Genomic DNA, 25,734 nt, shown 5'->3' on the forward strand with positions numbered 1-25,734 from the left:
AAATACAATTACGGTGATACTAGATTTGTATAGTTTTTATTTTGTTTTACCACTTTTCAAAAAATAAACATTTTCTTTGCATCACCATTTTTGGACAGTGATAACTTTTTAAAATTTCCATCCACAGAGCTGTGTGAGGGCTTGTTTTATGTGGAACAAACTGTAGCTTTAATTGGTATCATGCTTGGGATACATATGACTTTTTGATCACTGATAGCCAATTGTTTGGAACAAAGTGACTAAAAATGGCAAATAATGTTACGGTATACACTGTGCAGGAAAAATATATTTATATTTTAATAGTTCGGACATTTTCAAACGCCGGATAACTGTTATGTTTATTTTTTACAATTTATTTTATATGTAAATTGGGAAAGGGGGTTATTTGAATTTTTTTATATTTTTATGATTTTAACTTTTTTTTTTTACTTTTTACATAATTAAATTTAGCCCCCTCAAGGGGCTAGAACCTGTGATCTTCTGATCGCTTGTCCCATAGACCAAAATAGGAAACTATTATGGCCCATAAGATTCTGATACTTTGCTAGCTGAGCCAGATTTGTCTACCGCTTTACAAGCAGTTTACCATAACAGGCCTGGGAACCTTCAGCAGGCCCAAGGCTGTCATGGAAACCAATCGGAGTCATGCGATTTCACTGTGTGGGTTCCGATTAGAAGGCAGAGGGAGCCGCCTGCTTAACTCCAGAGATGCCTGCCTAACTCGCTACTGACCGTGGCATCTGAGTGTTTAAATGAGTGGGTTCTGCATCATCAACTATACTGGTCTTTGTGGCAGAGTGCCAGCTATATTATACAGCAGGCACCCGCCATGTATGGAGTGGGCTCAGAGCAGCAGCCTGCTGCATACAGTCCCCTACACATTATCACATACATGTACATGATAACACATGAAAGCGTTAATGTGACTTTTTGTTTTTTTTATTTAGCTGATATTTTTGGCTTGTAGATATTCTCCAAATGTCTTACAACCATGATTTTACCTTATTCCTTTTCTACTGTGGATTCTTTTTTAGTGTTAAGGGTACACAGCAAACAAAACAAGGCACATTTTCCATATACAGTACATGCACAATGGGGGTAAAATTCATAGGAGAAAATGGCAGAATAATAACACAAAATGAATCAGTTACAAAAACATTTAAATAACTACCCCGACAGGTCACATATGTGTAGAGGTATTAAGTTGAAAGCAAGAGTTTCAAGTGTACAGGATTGAGTATAACCTCAAAGAAGTTCTCTAGTTTCATAGTGATTTTTATATCTGCCCACAGTACCCCAAACAACAAAAAAATTTGTCCCACAGACGCGGATGACAATCTTGTGTGCATCCGTGTTTTTTCACGGACCCATTGACTCGAACCGTTGTCCATGTAAAAAATAGGACAGGTCATATTTTTTTGACGGCCTGAAAATACGGATCACGGACGCGGATGACAAACGGTGCAGTATCCGAGTTTTCAACTGACATATTGAAAGTCAATGGGTCCGCAGAAAATCACGGAAAACGGAACAACGGACACGGAACACAACAACGGTCTTGTGCATGAGGCCTAAGATTAAGATACAACATTATTGGTTGCATGCTTCCCTAAAATCTATTTTCATTTTTTTGGTCTGATTCTATATCTCTAGTATGTAAGTTACAAGTAAAAACATGTACAGTAATCTCCAACATCAATTTGACACTTAGCAATAAATACACTGTTGCAGCAAACTTTAATTTGACATATAACACAACATAAGTATTAGAAAAGTTAGAATTTAGTGGAACTATGTATTTAATATGGTAAGTGTCAAGTTAATGTGTCTTATATCTGTACAACCTGCTAAGGTGAACTTTTAACACAAAGCTGAAGAAAGTTATTGTCAATTTCTTCTGTATAAGGCCTCATGCACACGGCCGTTGTTTTTGTCCGCATCCGAGCCGCAGTTTTTTTTGCGGCTTGGATGCGGACCCATTCACTTCAATGGGGCCGCAAATTGCGGAACGCACACGGACGCCATCCGTGTTTTGCGGATCCGCAATTTGCGGACCACAAAACACACAACGGTCGTGTGCATGTAGCCTAATACTGTATGTCTATAGTGTGCAATATTACTAAAGATCCAATACATAGTAAGATAGTTTATAAGGCCGAAAAAAGACATCTGTCCATCCATTTCAGACTGCTAGGCTACATGCACACGACCATTGTGTGTTTTGCGGCCCGCACAGCCATTAATATAACTGCCAGAATAGGACAGGTTATTTTTTTTTTTTTGCAGGGCCATGGAACGGTGCAACGGATGCGGACAGCACACATCCCAGGAAGGCAAAAAAACAACTGTGAGGTAGAAGCCAATTTTCCCCACTTAAAGAGAACCTGTCACCTCCAACAAACATCCCAAGCCGGCAGCAGTACCTTAGAGTAGCCAGCAGCGTGTTTGTAATGATCATTTTCTTCCTGCAGGCAGATGAAGCAAAAACGTTTTTAAAGCTGGTATGTTTGTTGGAGGTGACAGGTTCTCTTTAAAGGGGTATTCCCATCTCAGACAGTGGGACCCGCACCTATAACGAGAACGGAGCGGGGAGATCTGTGGCTGGATTTCCAAGAGTCCGTCCACCATCAATCGCTGCTCCCATAAAAGTGAATGGGAGCGTACCACGCATGCGCGGCCCAGGCTCCCATTCATTTCTATGAGGCCGACGGAAATAGCTGGCTATTTTCGGCAGCCCTATAGAAATGATTGGAGGGAGGTTGCGCATGCGCAGTGCGCCCTCCTTCACTTCCAGGGCCCCGTTCTCGATATAGGTGTGAGTCTCAGAGGTGTGACTCAAACCTATTAGACAATGGGGGCATAGCCTAGTGATATGCCCCCATTGTCTGAGATGGGACAACTCCTTCAAGGGGAAAAATATTCCTTCCCGACTCCAATCAGGCAATCAGAATAACTCCCTGGATCAACGACCCCTCTCTAGAAGCTATAGCCTGTAATATTATTACGCTCCAGAAATACATCCAGGCCCCTCTTGAATTCCTTTAGTGAACGCACCATCACCACCTCCTCAGGCAGAAAGTTCCATAGTCTCACTGCTCTTACCGTAAAGAATCTGCTTCTATGTTTGTGTACAAACCTTCTTTCCTCCAGACGCAGAGGATGTCCCCTTGTCACAGTCCTGGGGATAAATCGATGATGGGATAGATCTCTGTACTGACCCCTCATATATTTATACATAGTAATTAGATCTCCCCTGAGTCGTCTTTTTTCTAAAGTGAATAACCCCAATTTTGATAATCTTTCTGGGTCCTGTAGTCCATCCATTCCAGTTATTACTTTAGTTGCCCACCTCTGAACCCTCTCCAGCTCTGCTATGTCTGCCTTGTTCACAGGAGCCCAGAACTGTACACAGTACTCCATGTGTGGTCTGACTAGCGATTTGTAAAGTAGTAGCACTGTTCTCATCACGGGTATCTATGCCCCATTATCTTATTGGCATTGGCAGCAGCTGCCTGACACTGGTGTCTACAGCTTAGGGTCCATTCACACCGCAAAATGGGTCAGCATCCGTTCCGCAATTTTGCAGAACAGGTGAGGACCCATTTATTTTCAATGTGGCCGGAATGTGCTGTCCGCAACCGCATTTTCAGATCCGCACTTCCGGATCCGCACTTCCATTCCGCAAAAAAATAGAACATGTCCTATTGTTGTCCGCAATTGCAGACAAGAAAAGGCAGTTTCTATGAGAGTTTCTATGAGTATGCGGTCTGCAAAATGCGGAACGCACATTGCCAGTGTCCGTGTTTTGCGAATCCGCAATTTGCGGATCCGCAATTTGCGGACGTGTGAATGGACCCTTAGTTTGTCGTTTACCAAAATTCCTAGGTCCTTCTCCATGTCAGTGTTACCCAGTGTTTTACCATTTAGTATTTACTGGTGACTTGCATTATTCCTTCCCATGTGCATAATCTTACATTTGTCAGTGTTAAACCTCATCTGCCACTTCTCTGCCCAAGCCTCCAATCTATCCAGATTATCTGTATCAGTATACTGTCCTCTTCCTTGTCAATTACTTTACCAGAATACATAAATATATAAATATCATTTTTCAACATCACACTTATCCTGGATAATTTTAACATAAACTTTGAACCACACTTTTAAATTAAATCTAACATGTAACACGGATGCGCATATGAGCCACTTGCTATAGCTAACTTATATTTTATAGCTGTCAGATACTGGTAAAAAGCTTTCTACACATACACATTAAAACTTTAATAATTCTAACCTGGCTTAGCTGAACTTCATACAATACCTCAAGTACACTATGTTTTCATTAGAAAATCTAATGTTTGTCTGAAGCAGCAGGACATTAAACTTTGGACTGGATACAAAGAGAGAATGAATCAGATGGATATAAAATGGCCATCCAGGTCCCCAAGGACAAGAAATGAGATTTCCTTGGACAAGAGGACAATAGTTGGCAAACAAGAACATCATTAAAAATTGATTATGTAAGAAACAAGAGAGTTTCATCTTTAAACTTGGATATATTTTTTATTTCCGATATGTTTCAAATATATTGTAGTTACCAAACTCAAAAATGATTAGGAGACCTGGAAAGCTGATTTCAATAGATTTAGAGCAGCTTTCTTCCTGAACATGCATTATGGTATAATAAACTGTAACACTACTTACTGTCAAGTCGTACTACTTACATGTCGTAGTTTTATTCCGACAATCTCTCGGCATGTTTGCCGTGCTGCCGCCGTAACTCCGGCCCACCCCCATTATAGTCAATGGGGCCGGAGCGGAAGTCCGGGGGCACACGTGCACAAGCGGCAGACGGGTCTGACAGGCTGTTCACCCGCCGAAACAGCCTGCCGGAGTTCCTTGCCGCTAGTATGAAAGTAGCCTTAGATGTGACTGTTCAGGACCGTTAACACAATAATTGGAGAAAAAAATGTATCAAATTATTTATTGGTTTGGTTCTCTAGAGCCATGGAATAGCTATGTGTTTTATATCCAGGATATTAAGTTATGCGGGATATTAAGTTATTCACAGGTACTTCAGAAGCAGCACAGCTTGCTGTGCTAAGCTGTTTTCATGGCTCCCATACACAAAAATTGGAGGTATGGAAACAGTGGAGCACTGGCCCACCAGGACCACCTGGTGCTTGGCTCATAGTCCCATCTTACCTTAGAAATGGCGAGAATGGACAACCCATTTAAGTGAAAGAAAAAAAATACATTGTTATGACAGAATATTTAGTTTGAGAAACAAAATGAAATATGAATCCTATTTTAGGAGTAAAAAATAGCAGCATAAAAGACAGATGTAAAATACTAGAAAACAAATTATAGCTCCTTCAGGAACATTAGTATATATAATATAAAATGAATCAAGCATAAAGAGGTTTTCCTACAAAAATCATTTATCCCGTTAGCCACAGGATATCCCATCGATCACAAAAGCAGAGTCCCGTTTTCCCTGCTTTCAAGAAAAGTCTATTGCTCATATCTGTGCTGCTCAATTCAATTTCATGGGACAGTTGGAGATGGAGCATCAGAAAATGTGCAACTGATGCTTCATTCAAATGGGGAAACACATGATGACCATTTTTGTGGTCCAAGCGATCAGACATCACATTTTTGTTGGAAAACTCCTTTAACCTCTTCACAATAACTAATGTAATAGTACTCCAACATAGGGCATAGGAGGTGTATTGAGCGGGATCATCAGGTGATTGCGCTCCATATGAGACAGGTGTTGTCACGGATGATGTTGCAGATAGCTGGAACTTATGAATAAACGTCCGACTGGCTTGATTCCAAACTAAGGAGCATTTAGGTGAACCCTATAAAACCCTAAGAGCTCTCCCTGACTGCTATGCCCATGCAAGGGTCTCAATGGTAGACGATTGCATGCCCACGTACCTAAGACTGTGAGACACCTGAAAACCCTATAATAGTGAGGGGACACGACCACAGGCTCCCTGCACTTAATACGGATGGAGTCAGGGTCACCAGGAAACACAATACATGAAAAGACCTATCTAAGTAAACAGCAGCAGCAGCCTCCAGCAGTGAACACTTCATCCAGGAAGTAGTATAAACCGCAAAGTGAGGCAGTATGTGAGGGAATATAAAGGGAGATGATTAGTCTAAATAGGTGACACCTGGGAGAAGGAAAGGAGATGACAAAGTGAAACCAAAACAAAGAACATCATGCAAGAGGTAGAGAAGGACGTCTGCCAGATCTTCTCACAGAACTGGAGGTGACAGGTGTTGGCTGTGTAATATAGCTGGCACTTGGCCACAATGCCCAGGATTGAAGATAACTCCAACTCCAGTCATTTAACCCTTCAGATGCCATAGTGACCATGGTTAGACAGAGGGGAAGAAATCCCCTGTTGAGAAATCATGGGACTACAATTGGTTGCTATTGCAGCCTCGGGCCTCTTGTGAAGGCTCCCAGGCTGCCATAGTAGGTTGTCTGCTAATCCATGCCTGAGGCACAGGTTGACAGGCAACTAGTAAATATTCCACAGACTACAGTAGTATTCCACAGACTGCAGTAGTGTCCAGACTATTAAAATACCAAAATATTTATCATGCACGGTGAACGCTGTAATTTTGGTCACCTTGTCTCTTCCAAAAAATTGAAGAAAAAGTGATCAAAATGTCAGATACACCCATAAATGATACCAATAAAATCTGCTCACCCCGCAAAAAACAAGCCCTCACACAGCTCTGTAGATGAAAACTAAAAGGTTATGGGTGTTAGAATATAGCAATGCAAATAACTTTTTCAGCTTTTAAATTTTTTTTTTCTTTTTTTTTAGATAAAATAAAATACTATATAAATTTGTTATTGTAATGACCATACTGACAGTACATAATCATACTGACCCACAGAATAAGCTTGTCATGTCATTTTTAGCACATAATGAACATTACAAAAAAAAAATCTGATAAACCAAAGCTGGAAATTGTTTTTTTTTTACACTGCAAAAAATATATGCAATTATTTGTCAATGGGGTTACATACCTATAACTTTCATTTTCACGTAAACAAATGTTTTTTTTGTTTTTTTTTGAAATACTGAATGGTTTGGTAGGCAACTGTTTTCAATACTGTCAAATAGTCAAGTAACAGAACCCCTGTGATTGCTTTGTTTTGGTTCTTGATGCTTTTTAATGCTGTTTTTGTGTTATTCTGTGTGTGTTAAGATAGCGAAGAAAAAGGCCTAAAACTACTCAAATGTTTAGCGAAAGGAGTTTCTTAATTTTAGATTCATGGGATGTGAGATTCACTGTTATGATACAGAAATAAAAGTGTACACTGGTTTTAAAGTTAATAACTGCAATGATAGTGATAATAATAGAGTATAATAATTATAATGTCACCTTCTGAAAATGGCTCCCATTCATACAGTCGGCCCATAAACGGCTTGTTGTTGTAGGATGAGCACTGCACTGCTCTGGTGCCTCTGTTGTTACCAGGACACAGCTGTGAAAGCAAACAACCAGACATGAGTTTATAATGCAGACTTAATGGTTGTTTCTGAAAGGATTTTGTATAATGCTAACAATGATATAATATATACATCCTCACCATAATGAAATGCAACCCCTATGTACAGTACATTTAGAATTTAGTTGTAACCTATATGATGCTAAAATGTAATTGTATTTATGAAAGTCATTCAGCTTCTACCTTCTGATGGCCATGAAAAAGAAAGGCACTGACCCTCAAAATGACCAGCTCTATAGCATACTCTGGGAGGATAGCTACTATATAAAAGTTAATTGAAAATTAATATAGACATGTGGCATAAGGCTACAGGGTTTGTACAATAGTTTAATACTCACTGTTAAACCTCTTACCCACCAGGTCTGTTTGGGCCTTAAAGGCTTTAAACAACTTTGGGGCCTTTTTTATGATTGCATTTAAGTCATTTTGCACAATTGCCCGCAAAGGTGTACACAGCCTTTAAGATTCAGTCTATTCTCAAACTGTCACCTTCTGTGTTACACTGGGTCCCATTATGTTGCTGTTCTGATGATTCAGTCTGTAGCCCTTATCTCAGAATTCATGACAGCTTTTAAACAGTCATATACAGTTATATTCTTTCTGAATATAAAAAATGTAGAATTTTTTTAAATAAAGACTTAATAAAGATTTTAATTAATTTTTTTAAATGAAGACTTAATAAAGATTTAAAAAATATTTTTTGCCCAAAAGTAGTACAATGTGATCATAATAAAACACTGCCCCCAAATGTGTTCATAGCCTTTAATCATTAAGCATTATCATATATGATGTGATAATGTAATAGTTTGTTACCGACACATTTTTTCATATTTTTCATTTTTTTTTAATTCTGTTTTTATAGTTTTTTTTTCAAAAGATATCAATGAACACTCTTTAAAAGCAGCAAAATTATGGTGGGCTACATATGCAGTCGTATGGTAATTGAGAATACACTTTTAAAGCAAGATAATGTCATTACAGCCCACCAAAACATGACAGATAATGTGTACATAGAAGATAAGTCAGAAAAGATGTAAGATTTTACTGTACATGTAGGAAGTTAAAAAGCTATAAGTGATTGTAATACAATGTCTCAGTGCAAGTGCCTGGAAACCAAAGTTCCAGTACCACAATGGTGACATCACTTCGAGAATGCATGACCATTGCAGCAAATCATTGGCCTCAGCATTGGTCAAATGCCATTGACTTTATGCTACCGTCTCAACTGGATGGAGCTCGGGGGGAACCAGACCAGCAGTGCTGTATTTATGGGTAAATACTAGCAGATTTTTTATTTTAGCCAAAAGTTTGTATTAATATTTTGAAAATGTTTATATGGCATGAAAATTCCCTGCTATATAGAATATTTGTGGAAAGTACAATTTTCTCAAAGTACCACCACTGGTTAAAAGAAGAATTACATAGCTTGAAATAAAATCAATGACCAGTCAAAGTAATACATGGACATGATAGTTCTTCCAGATGGACAGATGTTGTTTGTAACCATGCTCTACTCTCGCTGATAAATGGGGAACCCAAACCCAGAAAACGACTGTATATTAAATAAAATGTAACATGTGAGCTACATGTTTTCATTGCTTTCTTACAGGCAGGAGAAAGGTAATTGCCATGTATTTCCATCTGCAATAAATCTTTAAACCCTGAATAGGACAATTTTGTATTAATTTATACAGAATTGTCATATGCAGCAAATAATGATTGTCCTTCCAGCTGCTGCGATATTAATAGCTGCTATATAATGATAAAAGGGGGATTTTGGGGAACATCTATTATTCCCATAATAAGTAAGGATTTGGCAAACTTCACATTTATTGCATCACGCAGCTTGTAAATGAACCAGGGAATAACCTGGATCCCCATGCGGCTGAAGTGTATATAGCTTAATGCTATGGTAACCTAGGTAAACCTAAGTCTGAGCCTGTAAAACCTTTCTATGATTTTTTTGTTTCGCTTAGCTGCTACAGTCATACTATAAATATTCTGTAACCTGATGTACAGAACTGGAAACAGGGTCAAATTGCATTTTTTTTATGTGGCAAGGGCAATTATTCCATGAATTTCTGACTCATCTTTGTTCCATTTTTCCAGTTGAAAAAATAAGAATGATCTAAGTCTTCAGTTTTAAAATAATTTGGACATCTTTATGTGACTTTAATCCATGACACCAAAATATCTACTGTAAATTCACATTGTGCTGCATGATATAGTTACTCAAAGTAGTAAAAACTCATCTTAATATAAAAACCTGTAGAGAAAAGTATTTGTCCAGAGCAAACCTACAGTCTTAGCTTGGCACATGCTTAGAGATGGTGAATGTTGGTGTTTATTGTGCCATATTGTTAAAGAGGCTTTGCGTTCGTAAAATATTGATGACATATCCTCAGGATGGTCCATCAATATCAGATCGGTGGGGGTCCGACTCCCGACACTCCCGCTGATCAGTTGTAGGAAAGGGTCTCCTCGCGGCTTACAGAGTGGATTGTATAGTGGCTATGCTTGGTGTTGCAGCCCAGGTCCATTCAGCTGAATGAGATTGCATGTAGGCCAAATGACCAATGAATGTGACGTTACTGGCTTAGAAAGAGGCTGCATTGCTCAATGGAGCACCACAGCTTCTTCAACTAGCTGATCTCCAGAGGTTCCAGGAGTCAGACCCCCACTAATCTGATACTGATGATCTATCATGAAGACTAGCTCCCAGACCACTCCAAAACTAAACAATCATAATGACATTTCAATCTATTCAATGGGACATGTAGCAGATGTATCTAACATTCAATGGTCAGTAATTCTGAAATTGGTAAATTCTAATACAACATAACTCTAAAGTCAATCCAGTTCTTCCATAAAGTCAAATAATCCAAAGGTCCAAAGATTTTTTTTTAAAACTATGAAAATTAAACTACTGGTGGCACCTTTCAGATATTTCAAATACTAGAAAACACCATACTCTAGATTCTAAGCAAGTGCCACCAACATTCGGATGGCCTATGTCATTGAAACTTGAAAGGCACTGGATGGGGTTGACCACATTATCATTATTGAAACCAGTTTTTAAGATCTAAATCTGTGACACTTCACATATATAATGTGACAATTCTCCTATAGTAAAAGTTGTTGCTTTATGTTGTAATTCCAGTGGCAAAGTGTAAATCATAAATTGTACAGCAAATAGCAAGACCTAATGGCAGTGCCATCCCCATAGTGGGTACATCTTTATGAATGTCATCTCCAGCTGGAATGTTCCATATGCATTAGAATATAGGTTACTGAAACCAGGGAAGATAAAGATGTTAATAAATGGACATGCTCACTATTCTGGCATACTGTCTGCACGACCTCAAGAGATCTAGATAATATACACAGGGTATTACTAAGTGGTATTTTACTAGAATTTCACCAATAAATTAATGGATCAATAAACCATGAAAAGCATTAGGATAATAAAGAATTACATATTACTCATGGCATATTGGCCTCATGCTTTAATAACAACGAGCTGTAGTGAGATAGCTGGGATCCTATCCAAAGTGGACGTCCTGCTGACTCTGACTTTGATGTGGAGAAAGTATTATTGATATAAAGCACAGGTCTGGTGGATTATATTAGAGTGAAGACTCCCATGCATGTGTTTTCTATGAAAACATCATATAAACCATTGCAAAAGAACAATGTCCCAAATTGTAACAAATCACTTTTTTTATAAACTGTATTCTGCAAATGTCATTATGTTGTCTAGATTTACTCAATCTCTGCCTAAATTCAGCCTGAATCCTATTGTGAGTCAGGCTCATTGATACTACAGTTAATTCCATCCGCAATAAGTTCAGAAATTTGGAAGGGAAACAATACAAGCTTAAATATTTTTGTTCAGGTGCAATAAATCTGTTAAAATGGATAGATGAAGCGGAGATGAATCTAAAGCTGGCAGTGGCACCAAGATGGGTAATTACTAATGAAACAAGTAGTTCATTGTTTGGATGAAACCTGCCATGTGACTCAACCGTTTAGGTGAAGTCAGAGCGAACAGATCATCCCCCTGATTTGTTGCACATAAAACCAGGACTAGTAATTATACTGTCTGGATCCTGGTTTGTGATTGTGTCTGGCATTTTAAGAGTCATCTGACAATGACAGCATTTGAGACCAAGACGGGCTCATTAATCAATGTTGTCTATATTACAGTCGCTGCATTATAATGTCTCAAAAAGCATAAAACTATAGTAGCTGTCACAGGCATAAACTGCCAGAAATTCTAGCCATGGACTGGACAAATTATTATCCACTGTTTTTATAATCTCTATGCAGAAAGTTTAAGGAACTGGTTTGTCAAAGTAGAATGTATCAGCCTCTTGCTTTCTTATATTCCAGTCCCAGGTTTTCTAGAGCTACCGGTACATAACATCCAAAATAGCAAAGTGGAAAATATAAAACCAAAAATATTAAAGTAAAAGAAAAGAAATGTAATATGCATTGACAAATCACAATAATTCTTACAAGGGTTATATAAGATTGGGTAAAAAAGCTTTTATTTGACTAAGGGCCATACATTTCATTTCCACCCTATTTGGTCCAGATCTCTAGGGCAGCTTCTGCACATGTGTGTAATGTGAATACCTGCATGTCCATCCCATAGTCTATCTGAATACACTTTGCAATATCAATCGGCACAACTGTGGCAGTTTTCTGCACTGAAAAGAAGGGCAGTGAGACTAAACATCAGGTTTACAAAGCATCACAATATTTTTAAAACACTTGCAAAGGATTGAAACATAGGAGGCTTAGGGATATACAGTGGCATTGCACTATTATGACAGGTCAGAGCCTGATCTGGGACATGGAAACCTATTATCCTTCAGTAGCTGCACGACGTGTTGTGTGCCATGGTGCATCCTACATTCAAATAATATACAGTCACCAAAAATGGCCCTGGGGGACTAAAATGAGTTGCAAATTATAGCATGTCTCTAACTTTGCATGAGTTTTGGTGATTTGTTTCATAACCACAAACTAGAAGGGTAAAAAAAAAGGGAGTAAACTCTTCATATACTTTATTATATAATTCATACGTTCTGATTAAAACAATATGGTAAAATGCCTTTATACATGTTAGTTTATAGTACCAGTCAATAGTTATTAGTTGGTATATTGGCAAACGCTAAATAAATGTGAGAAGTTACAATTTTTCCAATGGCAATTCTGCAGTTACTTTGTATGTACACTAATGAAGCACTCTTTTCTTTGCCTATATAGTGCAGACTAGGCTATTAATAAAGAATAAGATATAGGCTCTTTTGTATACCTGTTTTTATGTGTAATTTGTGGGTTATCTTCCCCTCAGATATGGTTGTCTTAATAAATTCCACGTTTCCCATCAGGCCTGGTTTTGCAGATACATAAGGAGGCGAGTCTTACCACCCTGCACTGCTCTGTGTAATGGCAGCCATGACAGATCAGGGAAAAAGAACTGCACTCCCTTCACACTGCAGGGTCTTCATGTTCTCTTATGTAATACAATCAAGGGGTTTATATAACTTCAGCTAACCACTGTATACACTCGCCTATTAAATATCTGCACTCCTGGTCCTTTAGATCAGTGTTTCCCAACCAGTGTGCCTCCAGGTGTTGCAAAACTACAACTCCCAGCATGCCCGCACAGCCAAAGGCTGTCCGGGCATGCTGGGAGTTGTAGTTTTGCAACAGCTGGAGGCATGCTGGTTGGGAAACACTGCTTTAGATAGGTGACACATTATATCTTCAACAGAATACAGGGATATACAGAGGAACATGGAGCGTGGGGAGAGGAGGGGCCTAAAAGCTGCCAGGAGGTATTTGATTGGTGATGATGTCATCCTGTAGTTCACAGGAAATCAGCCACAGGGGAGAGATAGGGTTCCCATTTACACTAGAGCAAGCCCTGGGCTGCTGGTCAGACTTGAGATCACATGATCTGATAAGAAAAGGTTCACATCTATGAATCCAACTCAGGGCGGAGCAAATTACACTGCTAGAATATTGGTGGTTAGTTAGCATTATGTGTAAAATAAAATACAAAACAACTGGAGTGCTTCTTTAACTTGTACAGGCTCTATCCTGGAAATGTCTTTGCATCGACAATTATTTTTCTACACTCAACATTCAAATTGCAACACCAAGAAAAACAAGCTGTAAAGTTATACAAGTTGAGAAAGAGCAGGTGTTGCCAAGATCTGCAAATGATTCAATTTTAAAGCACCTAGCTCCAATCTGGGGTGTGTGGGAAGGATATAAAAAACAAACTGAAATTAACATTTTTTTTAGCTACATGAAACTTCAAAAATAAGATCAAGTTCTGTGGAATGATTGTGCAATGCCTCCTGTTCATCGATGGGCCAGTTATCACCACTTATCACAAACTCAGAGGGACAGAATACTTGAACGGAGAGACTTTAGTTTATCACTCCAGCAGATCACTAAGTGCTTAGGCCAAAATGTCAGCACTGTTCAACACTGTGTGTCCTGGTGGTTAGGAGAGAAATGGCGAACTTGAACGACAGCAAGAAGTGCACAAAAGTGAATCTCTGCACAGACAGCTCATCTGATTACAAGAATTGTAATTCTGTACCACAAGTGAAATTGGACATAACGTCCCAAGCCTAGGGTGGCCAATTACAAAGGCTATCATGGTGCACAGCAAGATGGCAACGGAGGCTATAATGGAGGTCTATCCGCGTCAACAATGAGTCCTGATTTTGTCTTAGATGCAATGATAGCCAGATATTGGTCTGGAGACCATGTGGACAATGCCATAAAGAGACTTACACAAGCGAATATCACTCTAGTCCTACTCCCAGGATTAGGGTGTGGGGTGGGATAGTGCATGGTAGCTAGACCCCTCTAGTATTTATTTCAGGTACACTTTTTACTGCCTAACTGAAGTACGTTAAAAACACTTTATTTAGTTTATTAAAAAAGTTTATCTCCACATTAGTAGGCTGATAGGGTGGGCTGGAATTGTAACAGACCAATTATATGCTGATTCCTAAGTGCACCCTACCACAAGAACTCCTTTTTGGTGTAGGAGTATAACATCTATAGGGTATCCTATTGTGGTCCTAGAAGATTATTTCTACACTAGACTCACAGGGCTGTGGACCCTTTGGCCAGTGCTATTAAGGACCTAGCACACAAGGATTATTCCCTAATGGGGCTCAATAGAGGAACGAAAGTCAGTCTGCACGTATGTTCAATACTGCAGCCTAATGCTCAATGCGTTTCCCTTAATTCATCAGGAGCATTATACCTAATGTTTGGCAGGCACCATATACTGCAACCCTGATGGTGGGTACGCAATAATCCTGCCAAACACTCAGGTCTACTGACTAAAGACGCTGCACATCTCTGATAGCGTGCGTGCAGCAAAACAACGAGCCTCCCGGCACTGTAGTGGCCGTGACGCGCGCGAGATGTGCGCTGTTTAAATGGAGAAGTTTCCTCTCCTTTCCTTGTCAAGCCTCTAGCAGGCATCCAATGGGCGTATAGTCGCTGAATGGCCGCACCTCCTACTGTCGTCATCTCCAGCTACTGACAGACAGCCAATCCATGCCACGCACCGCCGTTCTTGACGACTCCACCTCCTCCTGTCTTCATTCGTCACTCTGACAGTGGGAAGTGGATAATCGTGACATATGCTTGAGTCACCCTCTGGACAGGAACATAAGCCCACAAGGATTCTTCAGGTACAGGTAAACCCAGTATCTAAATTATCGGAACAAAATGAAATATACACTGCCATAAATGGTTGCCACAACGTAAACAGAAAAGTCAAACACCGACATTCCTGCTTCAAGTAAGAAGGATCCATTAACATCTAGTACCATAGGAGTCCCTATGAATGGCAGAAGTGTCAGCCACTGACACTCATGCTAAAGAAATTAGGGACACAATTGGGTACCTTTTCATGGATGATCTCCACATATAGCAGATAAAAGGAGATCATGGTGAAGAAGAATTACCAAAGGGAACAGCATCTCCATTCAAATGGAGAGACAGGGAAAGATTCTCATATAACAGGTGGCGGATGGGGGGGGGGGAAGCATGCGAATAAAGCATGCGAATGAAATCGCATCATTAAGGCCCTTTGGTTTAACAGTGTTTAGTGTAAAAATCCACTGTGCCTCCTTTCTGAGGAGCAGTGTATCAATATCACCTCCCCTGGGCAGTGGTCTTATATGTTCAATACCCTGAAATTTAAAACAGTCTATTGTGTTAGGGTGATAAGTTGCCACATGTTGCGCAATAGGGGTATCACCAAGGCTTCTGATCTTCAATAGGTGTTCCCCTATACGCCTCCTTAATTCTCGCTTAGTTTTCCCTACATACTGTGATCCACAGATGCAGGTCACGAGATATACCACCCCTACTGTCTTACAATTGATAAAGGATTTGATATTGTATTTGGACCCTGTGGATGAGCTAGTGAAGTGTGCACCCTTCAAAATAACTTTGCAGGCTATGCAGTTTCCACATTTGTATGTACCATTCAGTATATTTGCCCCTAACCAGATCTCATTGGTAGGAGAATTAAAGGCACTGTGGACCACCTTATCCTTAATGTTCCCACCGCGACGGTACATGATCATAGGATACTCACCCACTAAATGTCCAACATCTGGGTCAGTTTTTAAAATATCCCAGTGCTCAGTCAACAATGCACGTATCTCCTTGTGCACCGTATCAAAGGATCCTATCATACGTAACTGAGCATCCTCAGATATCCTGTTTTTGGGATGCAGGAGATTTTCCCTATTGCATGCAGCCGCATGTTGGTAGGCCTCCTTTAGGACAGGTTTAGGGTATCCCTTCGCAACAAACCGTTTCTCTAGGTCATCCACTGATACCTTAAAATCAGACCACTGGGAACAGTTCCGTCTCATTCTAATGTACTACCCCTTAGGGATTCCCCTCTTGAGTGGGTATGGATGCCCACTCTCCCACCTCAAGAGGGCATTAGTGGCCGTGGGTTTGCGGAACACTTTTGTTTTAGGATATCCAGAGGGGTCAATCTCAATCGCAAGGTCCAGAAAAGTGAGATGTTTTTCATTAATTACAGATGTAAAATAGAAGCCCAAAGTAATATTTAGCCTCGATACAAAGTCCGAGAATTTTTTCTTTGTACCTCTCCATAGGATGAATATATCATCAATGAACCTCATCCATAATAATATGGATGAGGTCCATTCTTCCATCTCGTCGTTGAACACCGTGTCTCTTTCCCACCAGCCCAGGTAGAGGTTGGCGAAGGTGGGGGCACAGGGACTGCCCATCGCCACCCCCCTGAGCTGGCGGTAGAGAGAATGGTCAAACATGAAGATGTTGTGGTACAAGATAAAGTTGAGCAGTGTAATTACAAGTTCGTTGTGCTCATGGAACTGAGACCCTCTCTCTAATAGAAATGTTTGTACCGCCTCACAGCCTCGTTGATGTGGGATGGAGCTATACAAAGCTTCTACATCCAGGCTGGCGAGGAGGGTGTCACTATCAGGGTGTGGGGTGGTGATTAGGGTGTGGGGTGGCATAGTGCATGGTAGCTAGACCCCTCTAGTCTTTATTTCAGGTACACTAACAGTTCAACATTATCTTGATTTGGTTAGGGCACCAGTTGTAAGGACATTTCTGCAAAGTGTCTCAGGAGCCATTTTTCAACAGGACAATAAAAGACCCCATGTTGTTTGTACTACTGTGAGCAGCCTGCGCAGCCTAAATGTGCTACTATATTATGAGTAGATGCATATTGGGATGGCAGAGCCTTAAAAATAACAAGCTGTATGGATACCATTATGTAGGACCAAAAGGTGTTGTCATTCTGTTTCATCCCTTTAGTTGATAAGTTGTTATCACATGCTAAAAAGGGTCCAAGAACCGGAAATGTGAGGACTTGATATAGTCATAAACAGAGTCACATGAGATTGAAATCTCTAGTTTCCTAATTTCAAGCATTTTTTTTTTCTAGTGACAAGTCTTTATCACTTTTTTTTTTTTTTACATTTGGGGGTTCACTGTTAAGAAATTCCAAATGTTTAACTCTTCAGGCAAATGTATTTCTCCAAACAATTGAATGGATATAAAACACTATAGATTCACATGTAATTTCTTCTGTATCGTAGAATCTGTTCCCTGCTCCCTCATTCTACAGGTTACTACACTCCGATATGCCACTTTTGTAATATGGCAAGCTAACTATTTACCATCAATCTTGTCACAAGACACATTAACGGAATTTGATCCCTCAGAGAACAATATTTGGAATATGGATTATGCTGAGTTACAACGTTGCACTGTACAAATAAAACAAAATGGCCCACCCGGAGAGAAAATATTTTAACCACACAATAACATGTTAGTGCAGATGTTTGCAATAAGACAGAGAGGCAGATATTTTGCAATATAGAAATAAAAAATATTTTATGTAAATCTGTTCATAGGATTGAACCAAGTATTATAGAGCATATATGAAATTAATACATAACCAGAAAGTAATCATGTCAAACATTCATTTTTGCAGGTTCCCACAAAGCTGTGTGTTTAGCGGCTGTACCTTTTCCAGCTTGAGGCTCACTGGTAAAAAAGAAACAGAACATCCATAGAATGGTTGCAAATATAAAAACCTAAGTGCTTCCATCAATGTACCACCTTCTAGCCAGTGTGATCCATTTCCTGCAAAAGTTCTAGACACTCTAGAAATGAAAGGCCAAATTTACTAATAGTGCCTAAAAGTAAAGCTGCATTTACACACAGCTAGTGATGGACGAACATCGGCTTGGACGTTTCGTGAACGATCAAATGTTCGTGAACCGCAAGTTTGCAGCGGGCCCTATTTACTTTAATGGCAGGCAAACCAGAAAAACCTTTAGGTCATATTTGCAGCCACCAAATACATACTAGAAGGGCACAAATAGTCCTACAACATGGACAGTGACATACCAGAGGGGGGTCAATGGCCAAAATTCCCACAAAAAATATGTATTTTAATCAGGGGCCATTTTTTTGTGTCTTAAAGGGAAACTCTCTAAAATGTGCCCTGCTGGAGCCTAGAATTTTTTTCTTTTAGGCCAAAGGAGTACGGGCCCCAAAAATTAGGCATTCAACTGACAGAAAATAACAAGTGATTATGTTGCTGGAGGTATATTAGATGGTCAATGGATAACAATTTTACAGTAGGCCAGTACAGGCCCCCAAAATAAGGCATTCACCGGACAGAAAAAAACAAGTGATTATGTGGCTGGAGGTATATTAGGCGGTCAATGGATAAACATTTTACAGTAGGCCAGTACAGGCCCAAAAATTAGGCATTCAACTGACAGAAAATAACAAGTGATTATATGTCTGGTGGTAAATTAGGCAGTCACTGGATAAAAATTTTACTGTAGGCCACTAGAGTAGAGGTCCCAAAAATTAGGCATTCACCTGACAGAAAAGGCCTTTTATGCCACTGTATATACATAAGACAAGGACGATTTTTTGTTCTGGGGGGTGGCGGATATGTGTGGGCTGGCATGAGGAATGTCACAACCAGACAGCTGAGAAGCTCTGACAGAAGCCTTTCAGAACCTCATCTCGTTAGCCTCTCTCAGCTGTCATGTAGTTGGACTGATTGCATCCCTTTAAATTCCTCCCCATAATGCATTAGTGTGCGGCTTATACAACTTCCTGGAGTGTGTGTGCATGCTGATCCTATTTTCCAGCCTTCTACAAGATAAGTGCTGTACATTTATTTGTGATTTTCTGTTTGCTGGATCCCAGGTGACCCTGACTCCCTCCGTGTCTAGTGTAGGGAGCCGGAGGTCGTGTCCCCTCACTATTGTAGGGTGTTTAGGTGGTATATAGTCAAGGTACGTGGATATGCGATCATCCACCATTGGGATTTTCGCATAGGCTGAGCAGACAGGGAGAGTGCCAGGTCTTATGCAGGGGTCTCCCTTTTGTTCCTTAGTTTTGGATCCAGTGAGTCATATATTCATTTTGCATTGTCTTGTTTCCTGTACACCTTCCGTGACAAGGAAATTCAATTGCACGTGGTCATCACAGGTGTTGAATTCCTCCGAGATCCATGCCTCATTCATTTTTAGAAATGTGAGGTAGTCTACACTGTTGTGAGCTAGCGAGTGCGCTTATCAGTCACGATCCCTGCTGCTGCGCTGAACGTCATTTCGGACAGGACACTCGACGAGGGACAAGCCAAGAGTTCCATGGCAAATTGTGCCAGCTCTGGAGACAGGTCAAGCCTGCACACCCAGTAGCCCAGGGGTTCCTCGCCTCTCAAAGCGTCCACATCGGCCGTTAACCCGATGTAGTCGGACACCTGTCGGTCTAGGTGTTCCCTGATGCTGGATCCGTAGGGCGACTCTCGATAGGTTGGCTGCAAGAATGATCTCATATCCGAAGTTAACAACTCATCTTCAAACCTTCCTCTTCTTGTAGGCGCTGTACGATTGGTACCTGCACCTGTTTCACTGTGGGTGGAAATTCCTCTGCCAGCGCCCGCAACAGCAGAATGCAGCATTTCTTGCAGCAAGGCCTGGAAATGCTGCATTCTGACAGCCCTCTGTGATGCTGGTAACATGTCTGCCATTTTGTGTTTTTACCGGGGGTCTAAGTACGTTGCCACCCAGTAGTGGTTCTTGCCCTTTATGCTAGAGCATGAAGGCCCCCATTTGCACTAAATTGTAAGCGGTGGAGCGCCCTGGCTCCTGCTCATCGCCCAGGAGAATGTTGTCCTCGGTCTCCTCCCAACCCAGCCACAGACAATACTAGGGATTCCTGAAAAGTTTAAAGTCCTCCTCAAAGCATGCTCTTCTTGCTCCTCTGCCTCCTTCTCCCCCCCAGCCACCATCCTCCTCTGACTTCTCTTTAGACTCCTGTTGACTTGACTCAGATCGAGTAGCCACCCCTGGGAATTCATTCAGCAGTGCGGCTTCCTCATCTTCCAGCTCCTGCTCCTTGATGGCTTGTTCAATGACACGACGCAATGCACGTTCCAGAAAGAAGGAGTAAGGTACGATGTCACTGATGGCCGCAGAAGTCTGCATGCATCGTGCATAAGCAGCCACTGGCGCAGTGAAAAGAAACCAAGCCCCCCAGAACCTGTCCTGCTGCAGAGTTTGAACAGGTAGTCGTTAACGGCACATTGCTGCTGGAGCACACTGAACGTCAGCAAGGCGAGCCATGGCCATGTAAGATCTTCTAAAATGGCCAGATTTTCCTGGCCTACCACAAGACGTATTTTGTGGAAGCAGGTATATGTCACGACCATGGTTATGGTTGTGACTCTTTGGTCGCATGCAGTTGTCAGCGGTTTTGGTCTATGTTTTCAACCACAGGTGAGGGCTTTGGATTTTTTGCCTCACGTGTGGTTGCCGCTGGCAACATAAGGTTGTTGGCAGTGGAGCGGCCTGAGCGGTTGCTAGGTGCTCACTGTCACAGCATGCGGTTTCCGCTGGCAACTTATGTTTGTCTGCACTTTCCCTGTTTGGTGTGCACGGGGTTTATTTGTGTGATGTTGTTTGTACGCCTCCCTTTTCTGTAGCCTTTTCCCATGCCTGGTGTAGGAAGGGTTAACTCCATTCTGTGTGTGTGAACACTGGGTGTGTCTGTGTGGATGTGGCTACATGGGCTATTTAGCCTCTGCTGAGAGCAGTAGTCAGGGGGGTACTTCAGCCATGGTCTGCTGGAGTCATCTTCCTACTTATATACCATCTGCCAGTGGGGGCCACCCTTGTGGTCATAAGTTTAGTTTATGTATAACTTTATGTTATACACGATGTTATGAAGGTGTGTCTTTTGTATGCTTCTCTATTGCAGCTTAAGGTCCTGGCTTCCTGTGTGATGTGTAGTGTGTGCTGTGTCCGTTTATGTTTGGTGTGGACAGCAGCACTTGCACATGTGTTCCAGGCTTTGTGTCTGTGGCAGGTAGGTGTTATTCTTGTTGCATTTACCTGCCATTGCCATAAGTTGTTTGTGTCCCCCTTTTCCTTGCAGCTTGGCCAGTGAGACTCCTGTTCCTCCGTGCCTAGGAGGAACAGGTCGTCTTACCCTGCTCCTTGTTCCAGGGCAATCCTGAGGGCTAGCAGGGATTATAGGTTCCAGTGTATGAGCCCTCCCACCATCAGGGTTGGCTCATATGGTTAGGAGTCAGGGTCAGGTTAGGGACGCGATAGGAGGTGACCTGCTCCCTAATTCTGTCATCCTGGCCGAGCAGCCACTAACATCTTCTGGCATCGCACGGCTGAGGGTTTTCCCCATCCTCAGCCATGACAGTATATCGCACCCCATAATCTGTATTTTGTGGAAGCTGATGTATCGCAGGCCTCAATCAATATTTGGTGGAAGCAGGTATATAGAACCCCTGAATCAATAGTTGGTGGAAGCAGGCATATTGCACACCTCAATCTGTATTTTGTGGAAGCTGATGTATCGCAGGCCTCAATCAGTATTTTGTGGAAGCAGGCATATCGCACCCCTCAATAAGTATTTTGTGGAAGCAGGTATATCGCACCCCTCAATCAGTATTTTGTAGAAGCAGGTATATCACACCCCTCAATCAATATTTTGTGGAGGAGGTATATCGCACCCCTCAATCAGTATTTTGTGAAGACAGGTATATAGAACCCCTGAATCAATAGTTGGTGGAAGCAGGTATATCGCACCCCTCAATCAGTATTTTGTGGAAGCTGCTGTATCGCGGGCCTCAATCAATATTTGGTGGAAGCAGGTATATCGCACACCTCAATCAGTATTTTGTGGAAGCAGGTATATAGAACCCTTTAAGCAGTATTTTATGGAAGCAGGTATATCGCACCCCCCAATCAGTATTTTGTGGAAGCAGGTATAAAGAATCCCTGAATCAATATTTGGTGGAAGCAGGTATATCAAACCCCTTAATCAGTATTTTGTGGAAGCAGGTATATAGAACTCCTTAATCAGTATTTTGTAGAAGCAGGTATATCACACCCCTCAATCAGTATTTTGTGGAAACAGGTATATAGAACCCCTGAATCAATATTTGGTGGAAGCAGGTATATCGCACCCCTCAATCAGTATTTTGTGGAAACAGGTATATAGAACACCTGAATCAATATTTGGTGGAAGCAGGTATATCGCACCCCTCAATCAGTATTTTGTGGAAACAGGTATATAGAACACCTGAATCAATATTTGGTGGAAGCAGGTATATCACACCCCTCAATCTGTATTTTGTGGAGGCAGGTATATCAGACCCCTTAATCAGTATTTTTTGGAAGTAGGTATATCGCACCCCTCAATCAGTATTTTGTGGAAGCAGGTATATAGAACTCCTTAATCAGTATTTTCTGGAAGCAGGTATATCGCACCCCTCAATCAGTATTTTGTGGAAACAGGTATATAGAACCTCTAAATCAATATTTGGTGGAAGCAGGTATATTGCACCCCTCAATCAGTATTTTGTGGAAGTAGGTATATAGAACCCCTTAATCAATATTTTGTGGAAACAGGAATATAAAACCCCTGAATCAATATTTGGTGGAAGCAGGTATATTGCACCCCATAATCAGTATTTTGTGGAAGCAGGTATATCACGCCACTTAATCAGTTTTTTGGGGGCAACAGGTATATCACACTCATTGCATATAGTTGTTCCAATAACGCTTGTCCCTCTATATACCTACGGTATGGCAGCAGAACCGCAAACAACTGCTGCACAATACAAATGCACTATAATATACTTTCTATGTTAGAAAGTATATTATAGGTAAATCACACCCCATAATCAGTTTTTTGGGGGGCAACAGGTATATCAGACTAGTTGCAATTAGTTATTCCAATAGCATTTGTCCCTCTATATAGCTGCGGCATCGCAGCAGAACCGTACACAACTGCTGCCCAATACAAATGCACTATAAAATCACACCCCTCAGTAAATCACACCTATCGATAGCACACCTATACCAATCCTTAAAAGGACCTATGTGGCCCTATTAGCTAGCATTTTGTGTCCCTAACAGTCTGTCCCTGCTCCAAAATGCAGCCTCTCCCTACACTGGCAAAACACAGAATGTACAATGGCTGCCAGATCGGGTTCTGTTAAGGGTTGGGGGGTGTCCATGTGCTGAAACGTCTCAATTGGCTGTCCTGTCCCACCTGATGGATGTCTCATGGGTCAAAGTTCAGAGCAATGCAAAAGAATATGGCACATGCGAACATCACCATATGTTCGTGAATCGCGAATGAGCAAAGTTTGCTGTGAAACGATTGTCAGGGCAATTACCAGGAAGGAACGTTAGTACATAGGCACCACGTAAAGGTGCCACAGATAGCTTGATGAATGAGAAAAACACTTGTCCATCGGGTAAAATAATTGTTTATGTGGACACCTAAATCATTGCTTCTGGGCAGCAAATCGTGCTGTGTTAAAGGGGTTGTCTCATCATGGCAAAGGGGGCATATCGCTAGAATAGGCCCCATTGTCTTATGGTTGCGGGTCCCACCGCTGGGACCTGCACCTATATCAAGAACAGAGCCCCACAAGTGAAAAAGGGCGCACTGCGCATGCGCAGCTGCCCTCTATTCATTTTCTACGGGGCTGGCGAAAATAGCCGAGAGCTGGCTCGGCTATTTCCGTCAGCCCCATAGAAATAAATGGGAGCGGGGGCCGCACATGCGCGGTACGCTCTTATTCACTTCTACGAGGAGCCGGCTTGGTGGTGGAGTCCTCCAGCCACCACCTTGCAGGGCTCCATTCTCGATATAGGTTTCGGGTCCTAGCGATATGCACCCATTGTCTATTACGAGACAACCCCTTTAACAGTGATCTCCTGCCCAGAAAAATATGAATCTGTATGAGAACAAGTGATTGCAGTAGCCATAGCTCATCCTCATACAGTGGTGGTGACTGCTGCATGTAGATGAAGCTTTTACCTCTACTGATGAGCAGGCTGTTATAGGGAAAAAAGGTTCCTTTCCGATAATCCGATAATCGCCTGGTCAGTTGAAATGTGTAAATACGCCTTAGAATTCACAGAGTTTTATACTACACAAATTTAATCATAGTGGCTAATGGTGGACAATACATCTTTAGACTCTGTAGTCTACTTTTATGCCATTTATGTTGGCTTAATTTTACTGGGATTTACTTAAATTTACTTAATTTTAGGTTGGTTTAATTTTACTGGAAAAATGTCATGCCCCTTTACCATGAAACCACACCACTTTCTGCTAAACCACACCCATTCACCAGGGGAGGCATAAAAAGTTTTGAAAAGTGAAACATTTATTAATAATGCAGTGAAAACATATACACCAGTTTTTATGCCGCAAATTGGGCCAAAAACTGGAACCTTTTATTATAGTAAATCTGCCCCATTATTCTTAAACCACAATCTATCACACAGTCAATGAGGGATACTTATGAGAGATGCATTACAGTCAATGTATTGCTTATAAACATGGGTAAAACAGGTAATTTTGGCTAAGTTGTGGAGAGAGTTGAAGTTACACACAAGGAAATTTTGAGTATAGGTGAGGGACCGTTCCTTCCCGATAGCTGCCTGCTCGTCAGTGGAAGAAAGAGCTGCATTTATATGCAGCAGTCTCTCTTACATTGCTCGTCCTCATACAGATTCATTATCTGCTGCCCATAAATTATGATTTAGGTGTCTGCATGAACAGTCATTTCTCTGATGAGTGAGTGTTTTGCCTGTTCGGCGAATGATCAATAGTACCTTTACAAATTAACATTCATTCCCAATAATGGGCCTGATAATAAACCCATCATAAGATACAAGAAAAGGTATAATATAATTGTACTGTAGAAAGACTCGCTGATCTACAATCCAAATAACTCTAAGATCTGAGTGCAACTCCCTGAAAATGTAATACAATAGTAACATTCTCCTTCATTATCATAATTAAAAATGATCAAAGACCAATTCCCTAAAATGCCCTATTTTGATCATTTTAATTTGTTTTTCATGGGGATATAATGTATACAAAGTCAATATCATGTTAACTTACAGAATAAAGGACATTTGTATTAATGCTTTTTATATTTTTGCCATATTTTCTTTAATTATATTGTAGTAAGCGTGTTATTACACACACAATGTGGAAGCTGACATTTTTACGATTGGAACTGAACATCTATGCCTGACAGCACTAAT

At 41.0% G+C, this 25,734-nt stretch overlaps 1 protein-coding gene across 1 annotated transcript in view; it reads right to left on the bottom strand.

Annotated features, from left to right (window-relative positions):
• Positions 1–25,734, bottom strand: part of THSD4 (thrombospondin type 1 domain containing 4) — a 720,353-nt gene that overhangs the window by 472,365 nt on the left and 222,254 nt on the right. Inside the window, exon 6 of the mRNA XM_044279718.1 lies at positions 7,414–7,516. Coding sequence (XP_044135653.1) covers positions 7,414–7,516 — 103 coding nt within the window. The remainder of the gene's footprint in view (positions 1–7,413; positions 7,517–25,734) is intronic.

Source organism: Bufo gargarizans, chromosome 2, assembly GCF_014858855.1.
Source record: "Bufo gargarizans isolate SCDJY-AF-19 chromosome 2, ASM1485885v1, whole genome shotgun sequence".
Lineage (NCBI taxonomy): Eukaryota > Metazoa > Chordata > Amphibia > Anura > Bufonidae > Bufo > Bufo gargarizans.